A 19105-nucleotide genomic window follows, 5' to 3' on the forward strand; every position below is an offset into this window, starting at 1 on the left:
AAAGCTATAAGCTGTATTATTGAATGCAGTATTCACGTAGTAAAGAGAACAAGAATGCATTACCCATTATGTAACTGACACATGATCTGAATTCAGATGGATGGATAGATTTGTTGACATGAGTTATAAAGATCAATGTAGGACAGTTTGTACACAATAATTTGTTATTCTATTCAGAGATTAAAAAATTATTAAAGAGATTTAGAAAAAGGGAAGAAAAAAACACTTAAACCAGACTAAGGTGGTCTACCAAGCTGGTCCCTCATACAAGTTTCAGCAGGTTAAGAATGTGTTTGATCTTTTGACTAAATGTCAAATAAACATTCATTACAGATTATTGACAGAGAAAAAGTGAAATTGAAGTCTTTGTGAGGTTACGTGTCTAAAATGTGATTGACAAAGAGAATAAACAATAAGCTTGTCATGGGTATGTGTATGTGTGCAGAGAGAGAATTCAGCATTCAGACTGTGGACTCTTAGTAAACAGATATAGTTAGTCATTAACATACTTTAAACATAACATCCTCCATTTCGGTTTCTTATTTTTCTGAATGTAAGTAAATAATAATAATAATATGTGAAGTTTAGTTAAGTCATGAAGTCATGATATATTGATCGACTGATGGATTCAGCTCAACATTTGGATGATATTAATGTAATCCCTAATGAAATTCCAAATCTGATTGATCGTAGCTGCTGTTTGTACAGTGCAATGTTTGTTGGAGTTCAGTTAACTTGCTTTATAGACTCTTCATGCTGTGCTGGCTAGTTGGATTATTGACAAAGCAGAGGCAGATTAAAGTTAAAATCCTTTAAATGTTTTGTATTCATGTGTTTTCCAGTAAAGTTGTTATTTGAGGACAAATCAGACCCCTAGCTGTCCCTGTTAAACAGTTTGGAATACGGTAAGAATGATTTTTGTGTTATAGTTTTTTAGACAGAGTTTAAATGTAAATAATAAACTCTTATTGGTGTTACATTTTTTATTGTTGTTCTTACAATGCATTTTTGAAAATATTAAATTGACAAACAAAATTATTACTACCAGGTTTTTTACCACATTTCTAATTTCTAGTCTATTTTGTGATACAACAGAAGATTAAAGCCTCAATAATATTTACCAATGGGTTTTACTTAAATTAACATAATTATATTTTGAACCAAGCTTAAAGCTTAATTAAATTGGGTTTTACGGAACCCTGATCATAAAGACCGTTCTATCACACATCCATACTAAAATGGGAGATTTTCAGTCTTGTTGTATTCACAGAATCTATTGCCATGATGAGGAACCTATTCCTTTATATTTCATTACTGGTTATATTTTGCGCGGACAGGGCACTCTGCAAGTCAGGTGAGGTCACACCTCTAGAGTAAGCTTATTTAGATTATGAATTGTTTTAAAAGTGAATGAATCAATGCTTTAATCCTCGAAACAATCTGATGTATCCTGCGGGTCTGTTTTTGGCCAGTGTTTTCTAGCAGCCCTAAAGCACACATGCTTTTGCGTTCAAGAAGAGCAAACACTTTCATGGAGGAGTTTAAAGCCCCATCACTGGAACGTGAGTGCAAAGAGGAAGTCTGTGATTTCGAAGAGGCGAGGGAAATCTTTAACACCAGAGAGGCAACGGTTGGTCATTTTACCATTTAAACGTATAGTTTAATTTCGAAATTATTTTGCGCTAATTGATCTTTTCCACTCGCAGATGGAATTCTGGACAGTGTACTTAGGTTAGTCTCATCTGGTTGGTAAAATATCTTTGTAAGTCATCATAACCAACACTCATTTATATGTGTTATGCGCTCTTAGATGGAAACCAGTGCGACTCGCATCCATGTGTTAATGGGAAGTGTGTGGACCTGTTTCAGGATTACTCTTGCATCTGTAGTCCTGGGTTTGAGGGGAGACGCTGTGACCTGCGTGAGCTATTTTTTTACTTTCATGTAGCTCCATGCACAAGTAGCTCAATTGGTAGAGCATTGCATTTGCTGTGCAAAAGTTAGGACCTTGATTTCCAGGGAACACACATAAATGCATACTCGTGTGTGCAAAATGTGTGGTGTAAACTATACAGAGCATTATTTTATTTAATCTAGGTTTTTTGAGTTGAGTAGTCAACTACAAATTACTGGTGAAACATTACATTTTGACAGATTTTTGCTGTGCCTGATTTGGGACGTAAAGGTCAGGGTGTATAAATCTCTTTACAGCTTTCTGTTTATTTGTCCTCAGGTAGCACAGCCACTAACTGCTCTGTGAACAATGGGGACTGTGATCATGATTGCCGTAAGACTGAGGATGGTCTCGGTCGCATTTGCAGTTGTATTAAAGGATACCAACTACAAGACAATGCTAGAAATTGTGCCCCCAAAAGTATGTTTATGTCAACACACACATTTTATATAATGCAGTTTAACAAAATACATAGCCTACAGTATACACATGGTAAGCACATTTATTTGCAACAGATTTTTTATGGTCTTCGTGAATCTATTTCATTTACAGATGAGGCTTCATGTGGGCAGATTCTGATTACAAAATCACCCTACCCTAAACAGCAAGTGAAAGGGGTACAGCTTTGTTTTCTAGGTACAGTTAGTAAAAAGGGAGAGAGTCCCTGGCAGGTATTTACTTATATTTTCTTTAAACATAGTTTGAACAGTTATCAACTCACCTAGAGACATATTTTTGATAATTATGCAATTTATAATTTCACAGGTCCTTATATTAAATCATTTGGGCAAGTTTCACTGTGGTGGAGTTCTGATTGATGAAAACTGGGTTCTCACTGCTGCTCACTGCCTAGAGACAAGCTCACGTTTCAGGGTTAGACTGGGTACCTATCTTTGTGAAACACAATCCTTTGACAGTGTTATCCTCTATGTCCCCTCTTAAGTTCACATTAAGCTTATGATGCTTACAGTGCCAAACAGCCATGCTTGCACTTTAAAAAATGCTGGGAAATTTTTGTTTGGGTCAAAAAGGGGCATATTCAACCTGCAGGTTAAATTAACCCATTAAATGTCAATAATGTATTTGACCCAACAGTAGTAGTAGTAGTAGTAGTAGTAGTTTTTTATTGTCATTCTGTACATGTTGACACATGAGAACGAAATATGTACTCAGGACCAGCAGCGTAATAAAGTTAACATAGTATGTACATTAACTAATTAAATCACAATTTAATAGACTAAAATTATTTTAAAATAACAACTTAATAGGATATCAATAACTAAAAGTGCACCTTCTGTAATAAATAATCAAATTAATCATCAAGTTAAAAATTTAAAAGCAATCCCTAGGGCAATACGTTTGTAAGTCTCACAGCTTCTGGGAAGAAGCTACATTTCAGTCTTTTTGTCCTGGTTTTAACACTTCTTAGCCTCCTGCCCGAGGGGAGTGGATCAAAAAGTTAACAATGGGTTAAAACAACCCAGCTTAGGTTAAACTACAACTCAACAGGCTGGGTTTATCTCTTTTTGACCAAATACTGGGTTGAAAATAGCCCAGCATTTTGGTTGTGTATATACAGGTGCTGCGTGGTAATATAATTAGAATATAATCAAAAAGTTGATTTATTTCACTAATTCCATTCAAAAAAATGAAACTTGTATAATTTATTCATTCATTACACACAGACTGATATATTTCAAATGTTTATTTATTTTACTTTGATGATTATAACTGACAACAAAGGAAAATCCCAAAATCAGTATCTCAGAAAATTTGAATATTGTGAAAATGTTCAATATTGAAGACACCTGGTGCCACACTCTAATCAGCTAATTACCTCAAAACACCTGCAAAGGCCTTTAAATGGGCTCTCAGTCTAGTTCTGTAGGCTACACAATCATGGGGAAGACTGCTGACTTAACATTTGTCCAAAAGACGCCCCTTGACACCTTGCACAAGGAGAGCAAGACATAAAAGGTCATTGCAAAAGAGGCTGGCTGTTCACAGCGTTCTGTGTCCAAGCACATTAATAGAGAGGCGAAGGGAAGGAAAACATGTAGTAGAAAAAAAGTGTACAAGCAATAGGGATAACCGCACCTTGGAGAGGACTGTGAAATAGAACCCATTCGAAAATGTGGGGGAGATTCACGGGGAATGGACCGCACCTGGAGTCGGTTCTTCAGGAACTACTTCACACAGACGTGTGCGAGACCTGGGTTTTAGCTGTCGCATTCCTTGTGTCAAGCCACTCTTGAACGGCGGACAGCATCGGAGGCGTCTCACTTCTGGGCTGCTGCTCAGTGGTTCAGGGTTGTGTTCTCTTTTGAAAGTAGATTTGGCATTTCCTTTGGAAATCGGGGTCTCAGGCCACATTGCTTGAGGTGCAGTGTAAAGTTTCCACAGTCAGTGATGGTTTGGGGTGCCATGTTATCTGCTGGTGTTGGTTCACTGTGCTTTCTGAGGTCCAAGGTCAACGCAGCCGTATACCAGGAAGTTTTAGAGTACTTCATGCTTCCTGCTGCTGACCAACTTTATGGAGATGCAGATTTCAGGACTTGGTACCTGCACACAGTGCCAAAGCTATCAGTACCTGGTTTAAGGACCATGGTATCCCAACTGTCCAGCAAACTCGCCTGACCTTAACCCCATAGAAAATCTATGCGGTATTGTGAAGAGGAAGATTCGATATGCCAGACCCAACAATGCAGAAGAGCTGAAGGCCATTATCAGAGCAACCTGGGCTCTCATAACACCTGAGCAGTGCCATAGACTGATAGACTCCATGCCACCTGCATTGCTTTAGTAATTCAGGCAAAAGGAGCCCCAACTAAGTATTGAGTGCTGTACATGCTCATACTTTTCACTTTGCCCAAATTTCTAAAAATCCTTTCTTTGTATTGGTCTTAAGTAATATTAAATTTTCTGAGATATTGAATTTAGGATTTTATAGGCATTGTAACTTTCTTTGAATTCTAAATCTATTGGATAATAGTAATTTCATTAGTAATAATTTTACATTTGTTACACTGACGCTGTATTTATTTGTTGACATGGTGATGTGTTTGAGGGGTGAAGTTGGCAAAAGCTTAAGCAGTTCCTAAACTGCTTTAAAGGTTATGAAATACAGAACAATAAAGCAAAGAGTTATTGCTACCACAAACCAAAATACCAGCAGTATGAACTAAATGGCAACTTTTAACCATGTTCTTTTTCTCCAGGTGACTATGACCGGTTTAGGCCGGAAGGAACAGAAAAGACCATTACCGTGAAACAGCACTTCACACACCCACAATACAATCCTATCACACGGCACAATGACATAGCTCTGTTGCAATTACTTGGACCAGCAACATTTTCAAACTACATACTTCCAGCATGCCTTCCTAGCCACGACTTGGCAGAGCAGGTGCTGCATCGCAACGGCACTCTGACGATAGTCACTGGCTGGGGCAAAAAAAATGAGACAGATCATCGTTACAGTGACACTTTAAACTTCATTGAAATTCCACTTGTAGACACCAAAGAGTGTTCCAAGCATATGATGAACAATCTGACGCAAAACATGTTATGTGCTGGTGTGCTGGGCCAGGTCAAAGATGCTTGTGAAGTAGACAGTGGGGGTCCGATGATGACCCTGTTTCATGATACATGGTTCCTGTTAGGTCTGGTGTCCTGGGGAGAAGGCTGTGGGCACAGAGACAAACTGGGCATCTACACTAAAGTGTCCAGCTATTTGGATTGGATAGATAGTGTTCGTCAGGGGCAGGTTAAGGTTTAAAGTTTAGGTCTCTGACATGTTTCTTGTTCAACCTGTCATTGAAATTAAATCTGTCAAAGAGGTCAATGTGCACTCTTAGTAAAATGATTTATGTGTAAAGCACAATGATGCTGCTACTTCATTGTCTGTATGGTAAAGGAAATTTGACTGACAGTCACTAAACACATTCTGTGTTTTAATGAAGTTTAACATACATTTGCATAGTAATCTTGCAACATGAATAATGTTACTATGTGATTGCTTCATAGATAAAAAGTAACAAATAATTACAGTAGGATAGGGATAGGAAATTCATTTGCTAAAATACAGTGTTAAACTGTTAAGCGTCGCCGTCCCGAATACGGAACACCTAAGTTTGCATTAATATTGTTGATGTAAATTGTAATCTATCACTACAAACTATATATATCGTTGGAAAGGTCTAAGCCTCCAGAATAGACATTTCAACAGTGTTTTATAAAATAAATTATGTAGGGAGAGTAATTGATTCATTTATGAAGAGAGTGTGCCTCAAAAAATTTATTTTTTGCTAAATGTCACTGTCCCACCAGCAGGATGACTACATTCACTTCAATGTTTGCATATGAATTCTTATCTAATCATGACAAACTGTATATTGTTTGAAAGCTCCAAAAGTGTAGATTTAACTCAATAGGGTGGGGTGACACTTAAAAGGTTAATAAAGTACAATGTTTGCTCTTTAGCTTTTAACCAGATTTCGGCATCTGAACATATTCCTGAGGATGCACAATTACAGACAGCAAAAACAAAACCCATATTTTTTTTTTTAAATGGGTATCGTCGTGGATGAAGTTCACCTAATGTACAAATGGTAAGAGATAGTTTGACTGTATGACTTAGTAAATACTTAATGTTGTGATATAAATGAAATGTTGTAAACATAGTAGGTGTTGATGTACGTTCACTAACTCAGACTTAGTATAATCACAATGTTAGTGTCATTGTAGCGAAATAACTAGCAGTTCAGTCAGGCTGCAAAAGATGCCATTTCAACATACGTCACACACTCCGTTGCTCTGACTGGTCGTAGGTCTATCCAATTGAGTGCAGAGGCATTTTTCGGTTAAGACACGCCCCATAATCATAGCCCAATGGAGCGGTATCAGACTCAAATTCTGACTAGAATTGAGTATGACAACGTCAGGCTAGCAGTCAACCAACAAAGAGGGCTTTTCACACTTAAAATAATTAACCCTTGGTTATTCTAAACCCTGGGTTAATGGAATTCTGGGTCATCTGTTTCAAGTTTCACACTGTTCATACTTGACCAGGGGTTAAGAGATAACCCTGGGTATTCATAATCTGACATTTCACACTGTGCATTCCTAAACCCTGGGTCAGGAGTCTCCAACCATGCTCCTACATACTTGTCTTTAATTATCAAGCAACCTTGAACACCTTAATTAGATGCTTCAGCTGTGTTTAATTACGGTCATAGCATTCTAACCCTGCTTCGTTTCACACTGCATGCAGTTGGCACCGCAGTGTGGGGTTAACCCCAAAAAAGGGGTGCTATCCCTGCATCAGAGCACGGTTTCATAACCCTGGGTTAATTTCAGGGATAACCCCGCTTCTAAATTACAAGTGTAAAACCTAGGGTTAAATGAGCGGTTTAGAATAAAGATCACACAGGGTTAAGCACAGTGTGAAAAGCCCTAAGATGGCATTATTTGACCATGTTACTCAACAAGAGCTTATTGATTAGCGTAATCACTCAACAGTTTTTCTTAGAAAGGCACTGGTCTAAAAATGGTACCCAGTCACTACGGCCGCACCAACCTGATCTCACAAAATACGTGAGGTGGTCGTGCATTGTTTTGTTCGGTTTTGCGTGGCATTGTCACGTGTTTCCACCATATTACATGCCCCTGACACAGCTTTCTTTTCCGTGACAGTTTCACGTATTGGTTACTCAACTGTTTTTCCTATTTTCTTACAATTGTCATTTTGGTTTGGGGTTAGAACAACTTTCTGTTACATAAAATGACATCCTTACCCAAACCCAACTCTAACCCTAACGTCAGGCGACGATGGTTTAAAAAGCATACGAAAAAATTGTATAAACCAATACATTAAAGACACACTATGCAGTTATTTTACCTTAATATAACAGCTTCAAAGTCATTTCGATGGTAAACGAAGTCATAGTATGGCGAATCATCCCCCTGTTGAAGCTCGGGAAGGACGCCCCTACCAAAACCAGCAATGCAAGCTTGAGAGAACCGCCCCTGACAAATCTCGCGAGAATCACGACTTGCTTTACGGCAACGACGTCACACACGTTAGGCTTGTTCGGCTTCGTGCAGCGCTGCAGGAACCGGCAATCGGATGACGTAAAAGTGCCGCGAGAATGATCCGAGACGGCGCTTTGGCGTCATCCGGCTGGCGGTTCCTGCGGCGCTGCATGAAGTCAAACAAGCCTGTAACAACAACTGCACGTGCGCATTTGAGACGTGATGCTCGATGAGGGAAACAGCTAAGAAAACCCGTTCGGAAGAGAGTAGAAAGCGAAAAAGAGAATCTGACCGAGTTAGGAACCGGACAAGAGTCCCACTCGGTCAGGTTTTTACTCGTTGGCGTGAGCTAATAGACAGCACTTGATGCAAAAGGGATGCTGATCTGGCGATCTTGTTGATAGACTAGTAAGTAAATCTCTTATTTGTAAATTTGTTTGCGGTCTATGTTGTATGTGGTTGCGCTTGCTTGTAGTGTGTATTTTTTTACTAAGCTGTTCATTCATCCAGTGTTGATAATTAGACCAGTAAAATAACTTCAACAAGGGTCTAGCTAGCTTACGATCATAAGAGCATTTAGCAGACTTGCTAACAAACACTCGTTTCTCTTACATGTTTTTTTTGGCCATCTAAACTCAAGTGTTGTGTTGTGATGTGTACGTAGTCATTTGTCTAATTTCGATTTCTTATGGCCAACTAATAACGGCCAATGTTATGAAATAATGCAACGTATACAATTAACTTTGTCAATGCATTTTGTAATGTTTACATTACAATTAAAACACAAATAAAATTATACAGTAGACATAACGTTAGACTATAGACTGTTTACTTGTGATTAAGCTGCAATCTTGTAAAAACGTAATAAGCCAGCAAACGCGGTAGGCAACTTTATTATTATATGCCTACTCTACACTTGGCATAAACTTCTTATTATCCTATTACCATCATCTGTAGTTTAGTAGACATGCAGTAGCCTAATATTTGTATGAAATTGTGAAACATTCCCTGGTCATTATCTTCGGAGTCCATCTCACGCCCAACACTATCCTTACAGGTATGTACAGAGTGGGCGTGCGAAATTACGACAGTTGCAAGTTTTCCCCAGTGACTCTAGGGGTCGCTGTTTGACAAAAACGTCAAACTGCATGGAATGCCTTTAAGTGACATCCTAACGCAAACAGCAAATATAACCCCAAACCGAAGTGACAATTGTTTATAAACAGGAAAAACAGTTGAGTAACCAATACGTGAAACTGTCACAGAAAAGAAAGTCGTGTCAGGGGCACGTAATATTGTGGAAATACGTGACAATGTCACGCAAAACTGAGCAAAATAATGCATGACTATTTCACAGAAATTTGTGAGATCAGGTAGGGCCGCACCCTTTAAAAAGTTACTAATATGTACCATTTAGGCAGATATGCAAGGCCGCCTTAATGCACGGGCTTACGCCCAGGGGCCTCCGAAGTTCAAGGGCCTCCCATGTTCAAGTTCATGATGAGCTGAAAATGTCATTTTGTTTTGTAACTTGTCAGGTTTTCTGTCAATCACTCTAATTTCACGTTACATGTCTGCTGATTGGTCCGTGGTAACTTACCGTGAGATAAAATGTCAGACGTAACAGTCAGATTTTTCTATTCCGCATAATGTAATTAAATGCGCGTTGTCAACTTGGCATTTCTGCATGTTAGACTGAGTGTGACAGAGAAACAGGAAATAATCCACCAACAAATGAAAGAGTAATTTTTGAAATTTCATAATAAGCACCAGTGAGGTGCAGGTCTCTCTCTCTTTCGCGCGCGTGCTCGCTCTCTCTGTGCTTGTGCAGCTGAGAGTCTCTGGCATGCAGAAGTCTCTCCAAACGTGCGCAACGAAACTGTGCCGCCAAATAAAGAAAAGAGTTCCCGCACATAATGCTGTTAGTTGTTATAAAGTTTAAGTTTACTCGCGTTTATATCAGTGACGCGTGCGCATCTGGAGCGATGTAGTTTGACACAACCTTAGCTCACAGTACACACATCTGTTGGTAGAAAGACGAGAAAGAGACGCAACGGTAAAGGTGCAAGTTTAGAAAGTAAAGAGCGACAAAACCATCTCAAATGATCATCCCCTGATAGCACCATTCATATTTATAATCTCCTTATCTAAAGATCTTATATATGTATACATTTTATACTTATATGTACCTTTGAGGTACTAATATGCACTTTTTGGTACCAATGTGTATCTTTTTTATGAACTCTTTATGTACAAACAGTTATAAAAACGAAAAAATTTCAGACTGTGCCACTGTAGAATTATTTATAAGACCAGTGTATGCATTTCAGGTTTTTTTTACCAAATGTTTGTTAAGCTGTTTATGTTTTCAATAAGAGGTGTGTGCTGACAGCTTTTCTTTCAAAATCATTTTGTAAATTGCTATGAGCTGTATTATATATTGAATGGAGTATTCGTATAGTAAAGACAACAAGAATGCATTAACATTATTTATTACACGGCTCTCTGGAATGCTTGATTCTGATTGGTCAGTTGAGACATTTGCAGGTTCGTTCTTTTCAAATAATAACCGCTCCAAAGTAATAACGCATAGCCGGTACTACTTTTACGAGTAAAATCGCTCCGCGCCAACAAAGATTACTGTTTGGCGCCATCTTGTGACAAACACTGGACAACCACAATTAAGAATGAAACATTTTAACATTAATTTTAACATGTACGGAAAAAACAAAACATTTAAAAAGTTGATAGAAGAACGAACAACAACAAGACACAGAGAGCTTACTGAGACTGAACTTGACAACATAGAACATGACAGCTACGAAGCCAACACCAAAAAAAAAAACAGAATGGGCATTAAAACTTCTCAAAGACTGGCTATAACAGAAAAAAATGGAGACAGACAAGTATGAAGCAGAGGATCTTAATAAGGTATTACGATCATTTTATGCATCTGTGCAAAGTTTCGCGGAAGGATAAAAATGTTAATTTAAAACAAATATGCCAATAAAATCTTTCAAATTCATATTCATGTCCAGTTTTTTTCTTATGTGGCAAGTAGCCATGTAATAAGCGGGATAATGTAGAGGCAGCCCGTAGTTATTGGGAAATAAGACCCTTCAGTGTGATACAAGACCCTCCGCTTCGCTTATTTCCCAATAACTACCGGCTGCCTCTACATTATCCCTTACGTAACTGACACATGATCTGAATTCAGATGGATGGATAGATTTGTTGACATGAGAGTTTTAAACATCAATGTAGGACAGTTTGTACACAATAATTTGTTATTCTATTAAAGCAACACTATGTAGTTTTTTACCTTTAAATAATGTCTCTAAAATATTTCAGTGATAGAACAACTTTTAACTGGACAGATTGTACTGTTGCTGCAACCTGAGCAGCCTCCTAGCTGCTACAAGCACATTCTAAAAGTGGCGGTGGAGTGTAGGAAACACAGCTCCGCCCCTCCCCCTGCCTGCAGAAGAGTGTCTGATACCAGGCACTGTTGCACTTTTCAACCACATGGGGGAGCTGTAAGTCATTTTTACATGGAAACAACATAGTGTTGCTTTAAGAGATTAGAAAATGATTGAAGCGATTTAGGAAAAGTGAAGAAAAAACACTTAAACCAGACTAAGGGGCCAGTCACACCAAAAGCGTTTATGGCAGTTGCAGGCGCCTTTTTTGAATGATATTCTATGGGCAGGGCACGTTTGCGCGCTGTTTATGTGCGCCGAGCGCCTTGCTTTTTTTTGCCACCTGCCGCGCACACGTTTTTGAAGGAGCGCTGAGAGCGGAGAAGCGCCCGACGTCATTCTTGTCTTTCCATTGTCCAATCGAATGAGGGGAGAGGCGGGCCTTACGTTGAGGTGAGGGAAGTTTACAGTTGCTTTGAAGAACCGGATTCCACTCGCTCACTCTCTCCTGCGTGTTTGTGCACCTCTCACCCTCAAACAAGGTCAGAGCAAGCGTCATCTTTTTAAAGTTTCTGCTAATATGACAGTTAACAGCAAAAGAGCGCTCACGCTTCAATATTTGATTGACAAGACAGCTGACTCGGTGGTTGCTTAGCAATATGAAAAGCCGCGTCGCACTGCTCTTTTTTTAAAGCGCTTTTGGTGTGACTGGCCCCTAAGGCGGTCTACCAATCTGGTCCCTCATACATATTTCAGCAGATTAAGAATGTGTTTGATCCTTTGACTAAAGGTCAAATAAACATTCAAAATTATTGACAGAGAAAAAGTGAAATTGAAGTCTTTGTGAGGTTACGTGTCTAAAATGTGATTGACAAAGAGAATAAACTAAAAGCTTGTCACGGGTGCGTGTATGTTTGCAGAGAGAGAATGAGAATTCAGCATTCAGACTGTGGACTCTTAGTAAACAGATATAGTTAGTAGTTTACATACTTTAAACATAACATCCTCCATTTCGGTTTCTTATTTTTCTGAATGTAAGTAAATAATAATAATAATATGTGAAGTTTAGTTAAGTCATGAAGTCATGATGTATTGATTGACTGATAGATTCTGCTTAACATCTGGATAATATTAATATAATCCCAAATGAAATTCCAAATCCGATTGATCGTAGCTGCTGTTTGTACAGTGCAATGTTTGTTGGAGTTCAGTTAACTTGCTTTATAGACTCTTCATGCTGTGCTGGCCAGTTGGATTATTGACAAAGCAGAGGCAGATTAAAGTTAAAACCTTTAAATGTTTTGTATTCATGTGTTTTCCAGTAAAGTTGTTATTTGAGGACAAATCAGACCCCTAGCTGTCCCTGTTAAACAGTTTGGAATACGGTAAGAATGATTTTTGTGTTATAGTTTTTTAGACAGAGTTTAAATGTAAATAATAAACTGTTATTGGTCTTACATTTTTTATTGTTGTTCTTACAATGCATTTTTGAAAATATTAAATTGACAAACAAAATTATTACTACCAGGTTTTTTTACCACATTTCTAATGTCTTGTCTATTTTGTGATACAACAGAAGATTAAAGCCTCAATAATATTTACCAATGGGTTTTACTTAAATTAACATAATTATATTTTGAACCAAGCTTAAAGCTTAATTAAATTGGGTTTTGGGGACCCTGATCATAAAGACTATTCTATCACACATCCATACTAAAATGGGAGATTTTAAGTCTTGTTGTATTTACAGAATCTATTGCCATGATGAGGAACCTATTCCTTTATATTTCATTACTGGTTATATTTTGCGCGGACAGGGCACTCTGCAAGTCAGGTGAGGTCACACCTCTAGAGTAAGCTTATTTAGATTATGAATTGTTTTAAAAGTGAATGAATCAATGCTTTAATCCTCGAAACAATCTGATGTATCCTGCGGGTCTGTTTTTGGCCAGTGTTTTCTAGCAGCCCTAAAGCACACATGCTTTTGCGTTCAAGAAGAGCAAACACTTTCATGGAGGAGCTTAAAGCCCCATCACTGGAACGTGAGTGTAAAGAGGAAGTCTGTGATTTCGAAGAGGCGAGGGAAATCTTTAACACCAGAGAAGCAACGGTTGGTCATTTTACCATTTAAACGTATAGTTTAATTTCGAAATTATTTTGCGCTAATTGATCTTTTCCACTCGCAGATGAAATTCTGGACAGTGTACTTAGGTTAGTCTCATCTGGTTGGTAAAATATCTTTGTAAGTCATAACCAACACTCATTTATATGTGTTATGCGCTCTTAGATGGAAACCAGTGCGACTCGCATCCATGTGTTAATGGGAAGTGTGTGGACCTGTTTCAGGATTACTCTTGCATCTGTAGTCCTGGGTTTGAGGGGAGACGCTGTGACCTGCGTGAGCTATTTTTTTACTTTCATGTAGCTCCATGTACAAGTAGCTCAATTGGTAGAGCATTGCATTTGCTGTGCAAAAGTTAGGACCTTGATTTCCAGGGAACACACATAAATGCATACTCGTGTGTGCAAAATGTGTGGTGTAAACTATACAGAGCATTATTTTATTTAATCTAGGTTTTTTGAGTTGAGTAGTCAACTACAAATTACTGGTGAAACATTACATTTTGACAGATTTTTGCTGTGCCTGATTTGGGACGTAAAGGTCAGGGTGTATAAATCTCTTTACAGCTTTCTGTTTATTTGTCTTCAGGTAGCACAGCGACTAACTGCTCTGTGAACAATGGGGACTGTGATCATGATTGCCGTAAGACTGAGGATGGTCTCGGTCGCATTTGCAGTTGTATTAAAGGATACCAACTACAAGACAATGCTAGAAATTGTGCCCCCAAAAGTATGTTTATGTCAACACACACAATTTATATAATGCAGTTTAACAAAATATATAGCCTACAGTATACACATGGTAAGCACATTTATTTGCAACAGATTTTTTATGGTCTTCGTGAATCTATTTCATTTACAGATGAGGCTTCATGTGGGCAGATTCTGATTACAAAATCATCCTACCCTAAACAGCAAGTGAAAGGGGTACAGCTTTGTTTTCTAGGTACAGTTAGTAAAAAGGGAGAGAGTCCCTGGCAGGTATTTACTTATATTTTCTTTAAACATAGTTTGAACAGTTATCAACTCACCTAGAGACATATTTTTGTTAATTATGTCATTTATAATTTCACAGGTCCTTATATTAAATCATTTGGGCAAGTTTCACTGTGGTGGAGTTCTGATTGATGAAAACTGGGTTCTCACTGCTGCTCACTGCCTAGAGACAAGCTCACGTTTCAGGGTTAGACTGGGTACCTATCTTTGTGAAACACAATCCTTTGACAGTGTTATCCTCTATGTCCTCTCTTAAGTTCACATTAAGCTTATGATGCTTATAGTGCCAAACAGCCATGCTTGCACTTTAAAAAATGCTGGGAAATTTTTTGTTGGGTCAAAAAGGGGCAAATTCAACCTGCAGGTTAAATTAACCCATTAAATGTCAATAATGTATTTGACCCAACAATGGGTTAAAACAACCCAGCTTAGGTTAAACTACAACTCAACAGGCTGGGTTTATCTCTTTTTGACCAAATTCTGGGTTGAAAATAGCCCAGCATTTTGGTTGTGTATATACAGGTGCTGCGTGGTCATATAATTAGAATATAATCAAAAAGTTGATTTATTTCACTAATTCCATTCAAAAAAATGAAACTTGTATAATTTATTGATATATTTCAAATGTTTATTTATTTTATTTTGATGATTATAACTGACAACTAAGGAAAATCCCAAAATCAGTATCTCAGAAAATTTGAACATTGTGAAAATGTTCAATATTGAAGACACCTGGTGCCACACTCTAATCAGCTAATTACCTCAAAACACCTGCAAAGGCCTTTAAAGCGTAACTAAACCCCTGGTCAGAGCCTGACTCCACCCACTGGCAATATTTGAAAAATGCAAGAAAAGTGGGCAGATCCCAACGGAGATAGAGGGGACGAACTAAGCTCGTACCAAGTGTGTGGTGAGATCGTAACAAGGGCGTGGGGAGCTTGAACCTGCTTACGTCAAGAGTTACTTTTTGGACCCAACATCCAATAGGAAAATCCAACTGCAGTAGCCACCGTTCAACCTGAAGAGGGCAGCACTCAGACGTTTTTACACCATATATTGTAGTATAGAAACACTTTATATCCAAATGTCAAAAAACTTACTAAAATCAATGAACTGCACTAATAAAGCCCCATTCTTACAGATCATTAACTAAAAAAAGTTGGTTAAGGGTTTAGTTACTCTTTAAATGGGCTCTCAGTCTAGTTCTGTAGGCTACACAATCATGGGGAAGACTGCTGACTTAACAAATTCTCCAAAAGACGCCCATTGACACCTTGCACAAGGAGGGCAAGACATAAAAGGTCATTGCAAAAGAGGCTGGCTGTTCACAGAGTTCTGTGTCCAAGCACATTACTAGAGAGGCGAAGGGAAGGATAAGATGTAGTAGAAAAAAGTGTACAAGCAATAGGGATAACCGCACCTTGGAGAGGAATGTGAAACAAAACCCATTCAAAAATGTGGGGGAGATTCACAAAGAATGGACTGCACCTGGAGTCGGTTCTTCAAGAACTACTTCACACAGACGTATGCTAGACCTGGGTTTTACCTGTCGCATTCCTTGTGTCAAGCCACTCTTAAATAACAGACAGCATCAGAAGCATCTCACTTCTGGACTGCTGTTCAGTGGTTCAAAGTTATGTTCTCTTTTGAAAGTAAATTTAGCATTTCCTTTGGAAATCAGGGTCTCAAACCACATTGCTTGAGGTGCAGTGTAAAGTTTCCACAGTAGCCTCTTTCACACAGTAATTCTGGTAAATTACCATGAATTTACCAGAATGAATTTACCAGTAAATACGAAAATGTGCTGTTCACACATGCAGTGACGTTCCGTCTTTTTACCAGTAAGACATCATTCACACATCAGTATCAAAATACCGGTAAACTCGGAGAGAAAGCGGAAGTTACCTGTGGCGCGCGGCCGGCGAGCTCCGTCCGTGTCGTATTTGTAAACGGCGGGTTATGACTTAATATCCACGGTCCGTATTTTGTTGTTTTCACATCTGTGGCAAACGGTCGCGAAGTTGCTCGTGACCAAACAACATTGCGTTAGGCGGCGTCAAACGGAACCTGCGCGTTTGCACATTAGGCTTGTGCTATCAGGCTGGCTAAGGACGTCGGCAATTTGGCAATTAGATGGCAAGCTGTTTCAAACAACTTTGGTGAAGAAATGTGGATGTTAACATCAGGTGTGCTCGACTTTTAATAGGCGGCGTCAAACGGAACCTGCGCGTTTGCACATTAGGCTTCACAGGTGGTGTGCTAAGGACGTCTGCAATTTGGCAATTAGAGGGTAAGCTGTTTTAAACAACTTTGGTGAAGAAATGTGGATGTTAACTTCAGGTGTGCTCGACTTTTAAGCAACATGTGTGTGGAAACGTCCGTAAACAGTCTGAGGGAAACCGCGTCACCTGTATAAAAAACTTTCTGATTGGCCCGCCCGATCTGTCAGCGCGGTCTGACGTCATCTAAATGCCGGTAATGCTATATTTTTCGTTCACACACAGCGCTTACCGGTAAATTACCGTTAATCTTACAACCTGTCTTACTGGTAAATTGGGAGCACTGATTTACCGGAAAGGTTCTGTTCACACATGACATGTTAACTGCAATTTACCAGTAAATTACCAGTAAAGACTGTATGTGTGAAAGGGACTAGTCAGTGATGGTTTGGGGTGCCATGTTATCTGCTGGTGTTGGTTCACTGTGCTTTCTGAGGTCCAAGGTCAACGCAGCCGTATACCAGAAAGTTTTAGAGTACTTCATGCTTCCTGCTGCTGACCAACTTTATGGAGATGCAGATTTCAGGACTTGGTACCTGCACACAGTGCCAAAGCTATCAGTACCTGGTTTAAGGACCATGGTATCCCAACTCTTAATTGGCCAGCAAGCTCGTCTGACCTTAACCCCATAGAAAATCTATATTATTGTGAAGAGGAAGATGTGATATGCCAGACCCAACAATGCAGAAGAGCTGAAGGCCACTATCAGAGCAACCTGGGCTCTCATAACACCTGAGCAGTGCCACAGACTGATCGACTCCTTGCCACCCGCATTGCTTTAGTAATTCAGGCAAAAGGAGCCCCAACTAAGTATTGAGTGCTGTACATGCTCATACTTTTCATGTTCATACTTTTCACTTGGTCCAGATTTCTAAAAATCCTTTATTTGTATTGGTCTTAAGTAATATTCAAATTTTCTGAGATATTGAATTTAGGATTTTATAGGCATTGCAACTCGAATTCTAAATGTATTGGATAATAGTAATTTCATTGTAATAATTTTACATTTGTTACACTGACGCTGTATTTATTTGTTGACATGGTGATGTGTTTGAGGGGTGAAGTTGGCAAAAGCTTTAGCAGTTCCTAAACTGCTTTACAGATTATGAAATACAGAACAATAAACCAAAGAGTTATTGCTACCACAAACCAAAATACCAGCAGTATGAACTAAATGGCAACTTTTAACCATGTTCTTTTTCTCCAGGTGACTATGACCGGTTTAAGCGGGAAGGAACAGAAGAGACCATTACAGTCAAACAGCACTTCACACACCCACAATACAATCCTATCACACGGCACAATGACATAGCTCTGTTGCAATTATTTGTACCAGCAAAATTTTCCAAATACATACTTCCAGCATGCCTTCCTAGCCACGACTTGGCAGAGCAGGTGCTGCATCGCAACGGCACTCTGACGATAGTCACTGGCTGGGGCAAAAAAAATGAGACAGATCATCGTTACAGTGACACTTTAAACTTCATTGAAATTCCACTTGTAGACACCAAAGAGTGTTCCAAGCATATGATGAACAATCTGACGCAAAACATGTTATGTGCTGGTGTGCTGGGCCAGGTCAAAGATGCTTGTGAAGTAGACAGTGGGGGTCCGATGATGACCCTGTTTCATGATACATGGTTCCTGTTAGGTCTGGTGTCCTGGGGAGAAGGCTGTGGGCACAGAGACAAACTGGGCATCTACACTAAAGTGTCCAGCTATTTGAATTGGATAGATAGTGTTCGTCAGGGGCAGGTTAAGGTTTAAAGTTTAGGTCTCTGACATGTTTCTTGTTCTACCTGTCATTGAAATTAAATCTGTCAAAGAGGTCAATGTGCACTCTTAGTAAAATGATTTATGTGTAAAGCACAATGATGCTGCTACTTCATTGTCTGAATGATAAAGGAAATTTGACTGACAGTCACTAAACACATTCTGTGTTTTAATGAAGTTTAACATACATTTGCATAGTAATCTTGCAACATGAATAATGTTACTATGTGATTGCTTCATAGATAAAAAGTAACAAATAATTACAGTAGGATAGGGATAGGAAATCATTTGCTAAAATACAGTGTTAATAAAGTATAATGTTTGCTCTTTAGCTTTTAACCAGATTTCAGCATCTGAACATATTCCTGAGGATGCACAATTACAGACAGCAAAAACAAAACCCATATATATTTTTTTTAAATGGGTATCGTCGTGGATGAAGTTAACCTAATGTACAAATGGTAAGAGATAGTTTGACTGTATGACTTAGTAAATACTTAATGTTGTGATATAAATGAAATGTTGTAAAC

The 19105-nt window shown here is 38.7% G+C and overlaps 2 protein-coding genes and 1 long non-coding RNA gene across 3 annotated transcripts; 2 read left to right on the forward strand and 1 right to left on the reverse strand.

The window, feature by feature from the left end:
- Positions 1 to 709: 709 nt before the first annotated feature.
- LOC141349732 (vitamin K-dependent protein C-like) lies at positions 710 to 5798 on the forward strand. Its single transcript, XM_073853690.1, has 9 exons — positions 710 to 905; positions 1271 to 1354; positions 1473 to 1630; positions 1707 to 1731; positions 1811 to 1921; positions 2234 to 2374; positions 2507 to 2625; positions 2720 to 2837; positions 5173 to 5798. The coding sequence occupies exons 2-9, from the start codon at positions 1282 to 1284 to the stop codon at positions 5730 to 5732; spliced, it is 1305 nt and encodes a 434-aa protein (XP_073709791.1). The 5' UTR covers positions 710 to 905; positions 1271 to 1281; the 3' UTR covers positions 5733 to 5798.
- A 6799-nt stretch (positions 5799 to 12597) lies between these two features.
- LOC129442545 (vitamin K-dependent protein C) lies at positions 12598 to 18735 on the forward strand. Its single transcript, XM_055202706.2, has 9 exons — positions 12598 to 12791; positions 13157 to 13240; positions 13359 to 13516; positions 13593 to 13617; positions 13694 to 13804; positions 14117 to 14257; positions 14390 to 14508; positions 14603 to 14720; positions 18010 to 18735. The coding sequence occupies exons 2-9, from the start codon at positions 13168 to 13170 to the stop codon at positions 18567 to 18569; spliced, it is 1305 nt and encodes a 434-aa protein (XP_055058681.2). The 5' UTR covers positions 12598 to 12791; positions 13157 to 13167; the 3' UTR covers positions 18570 to 18735.
- LOC141349741 (uncharacterized) lies at positions 15304 to 18015 on the reverse strand. Its single transcript, XR_012357748.1, has 2 exons — positions 16747 to 18015; positions 15304 to 16590 (listed from the first exon to the last, which is right to left on the reverse strand). It is a non-coding gene; the product is annotated as an uncharacterized lncRNA (long non-coding RNA).
- Positions 18736 to 19105: the final 370 nt, after the last annotated feature.

Source organism: Misgurnus anguillicaudatus, chromosome 2, assembly GCF_027580225.2.
Source record: "Misgurnus anguillicaudatus chromosome 2, ASM2758022v2, whole genome shotgun sequence".
NCBI classification, from domain to species: domain Eukaryota; kingdom Metazoa; phylum Chordata; class Actinopteri; order Cypriniformes; family Cobitidae; genus Misgurnus; species Misgurnus anguillicaudatus.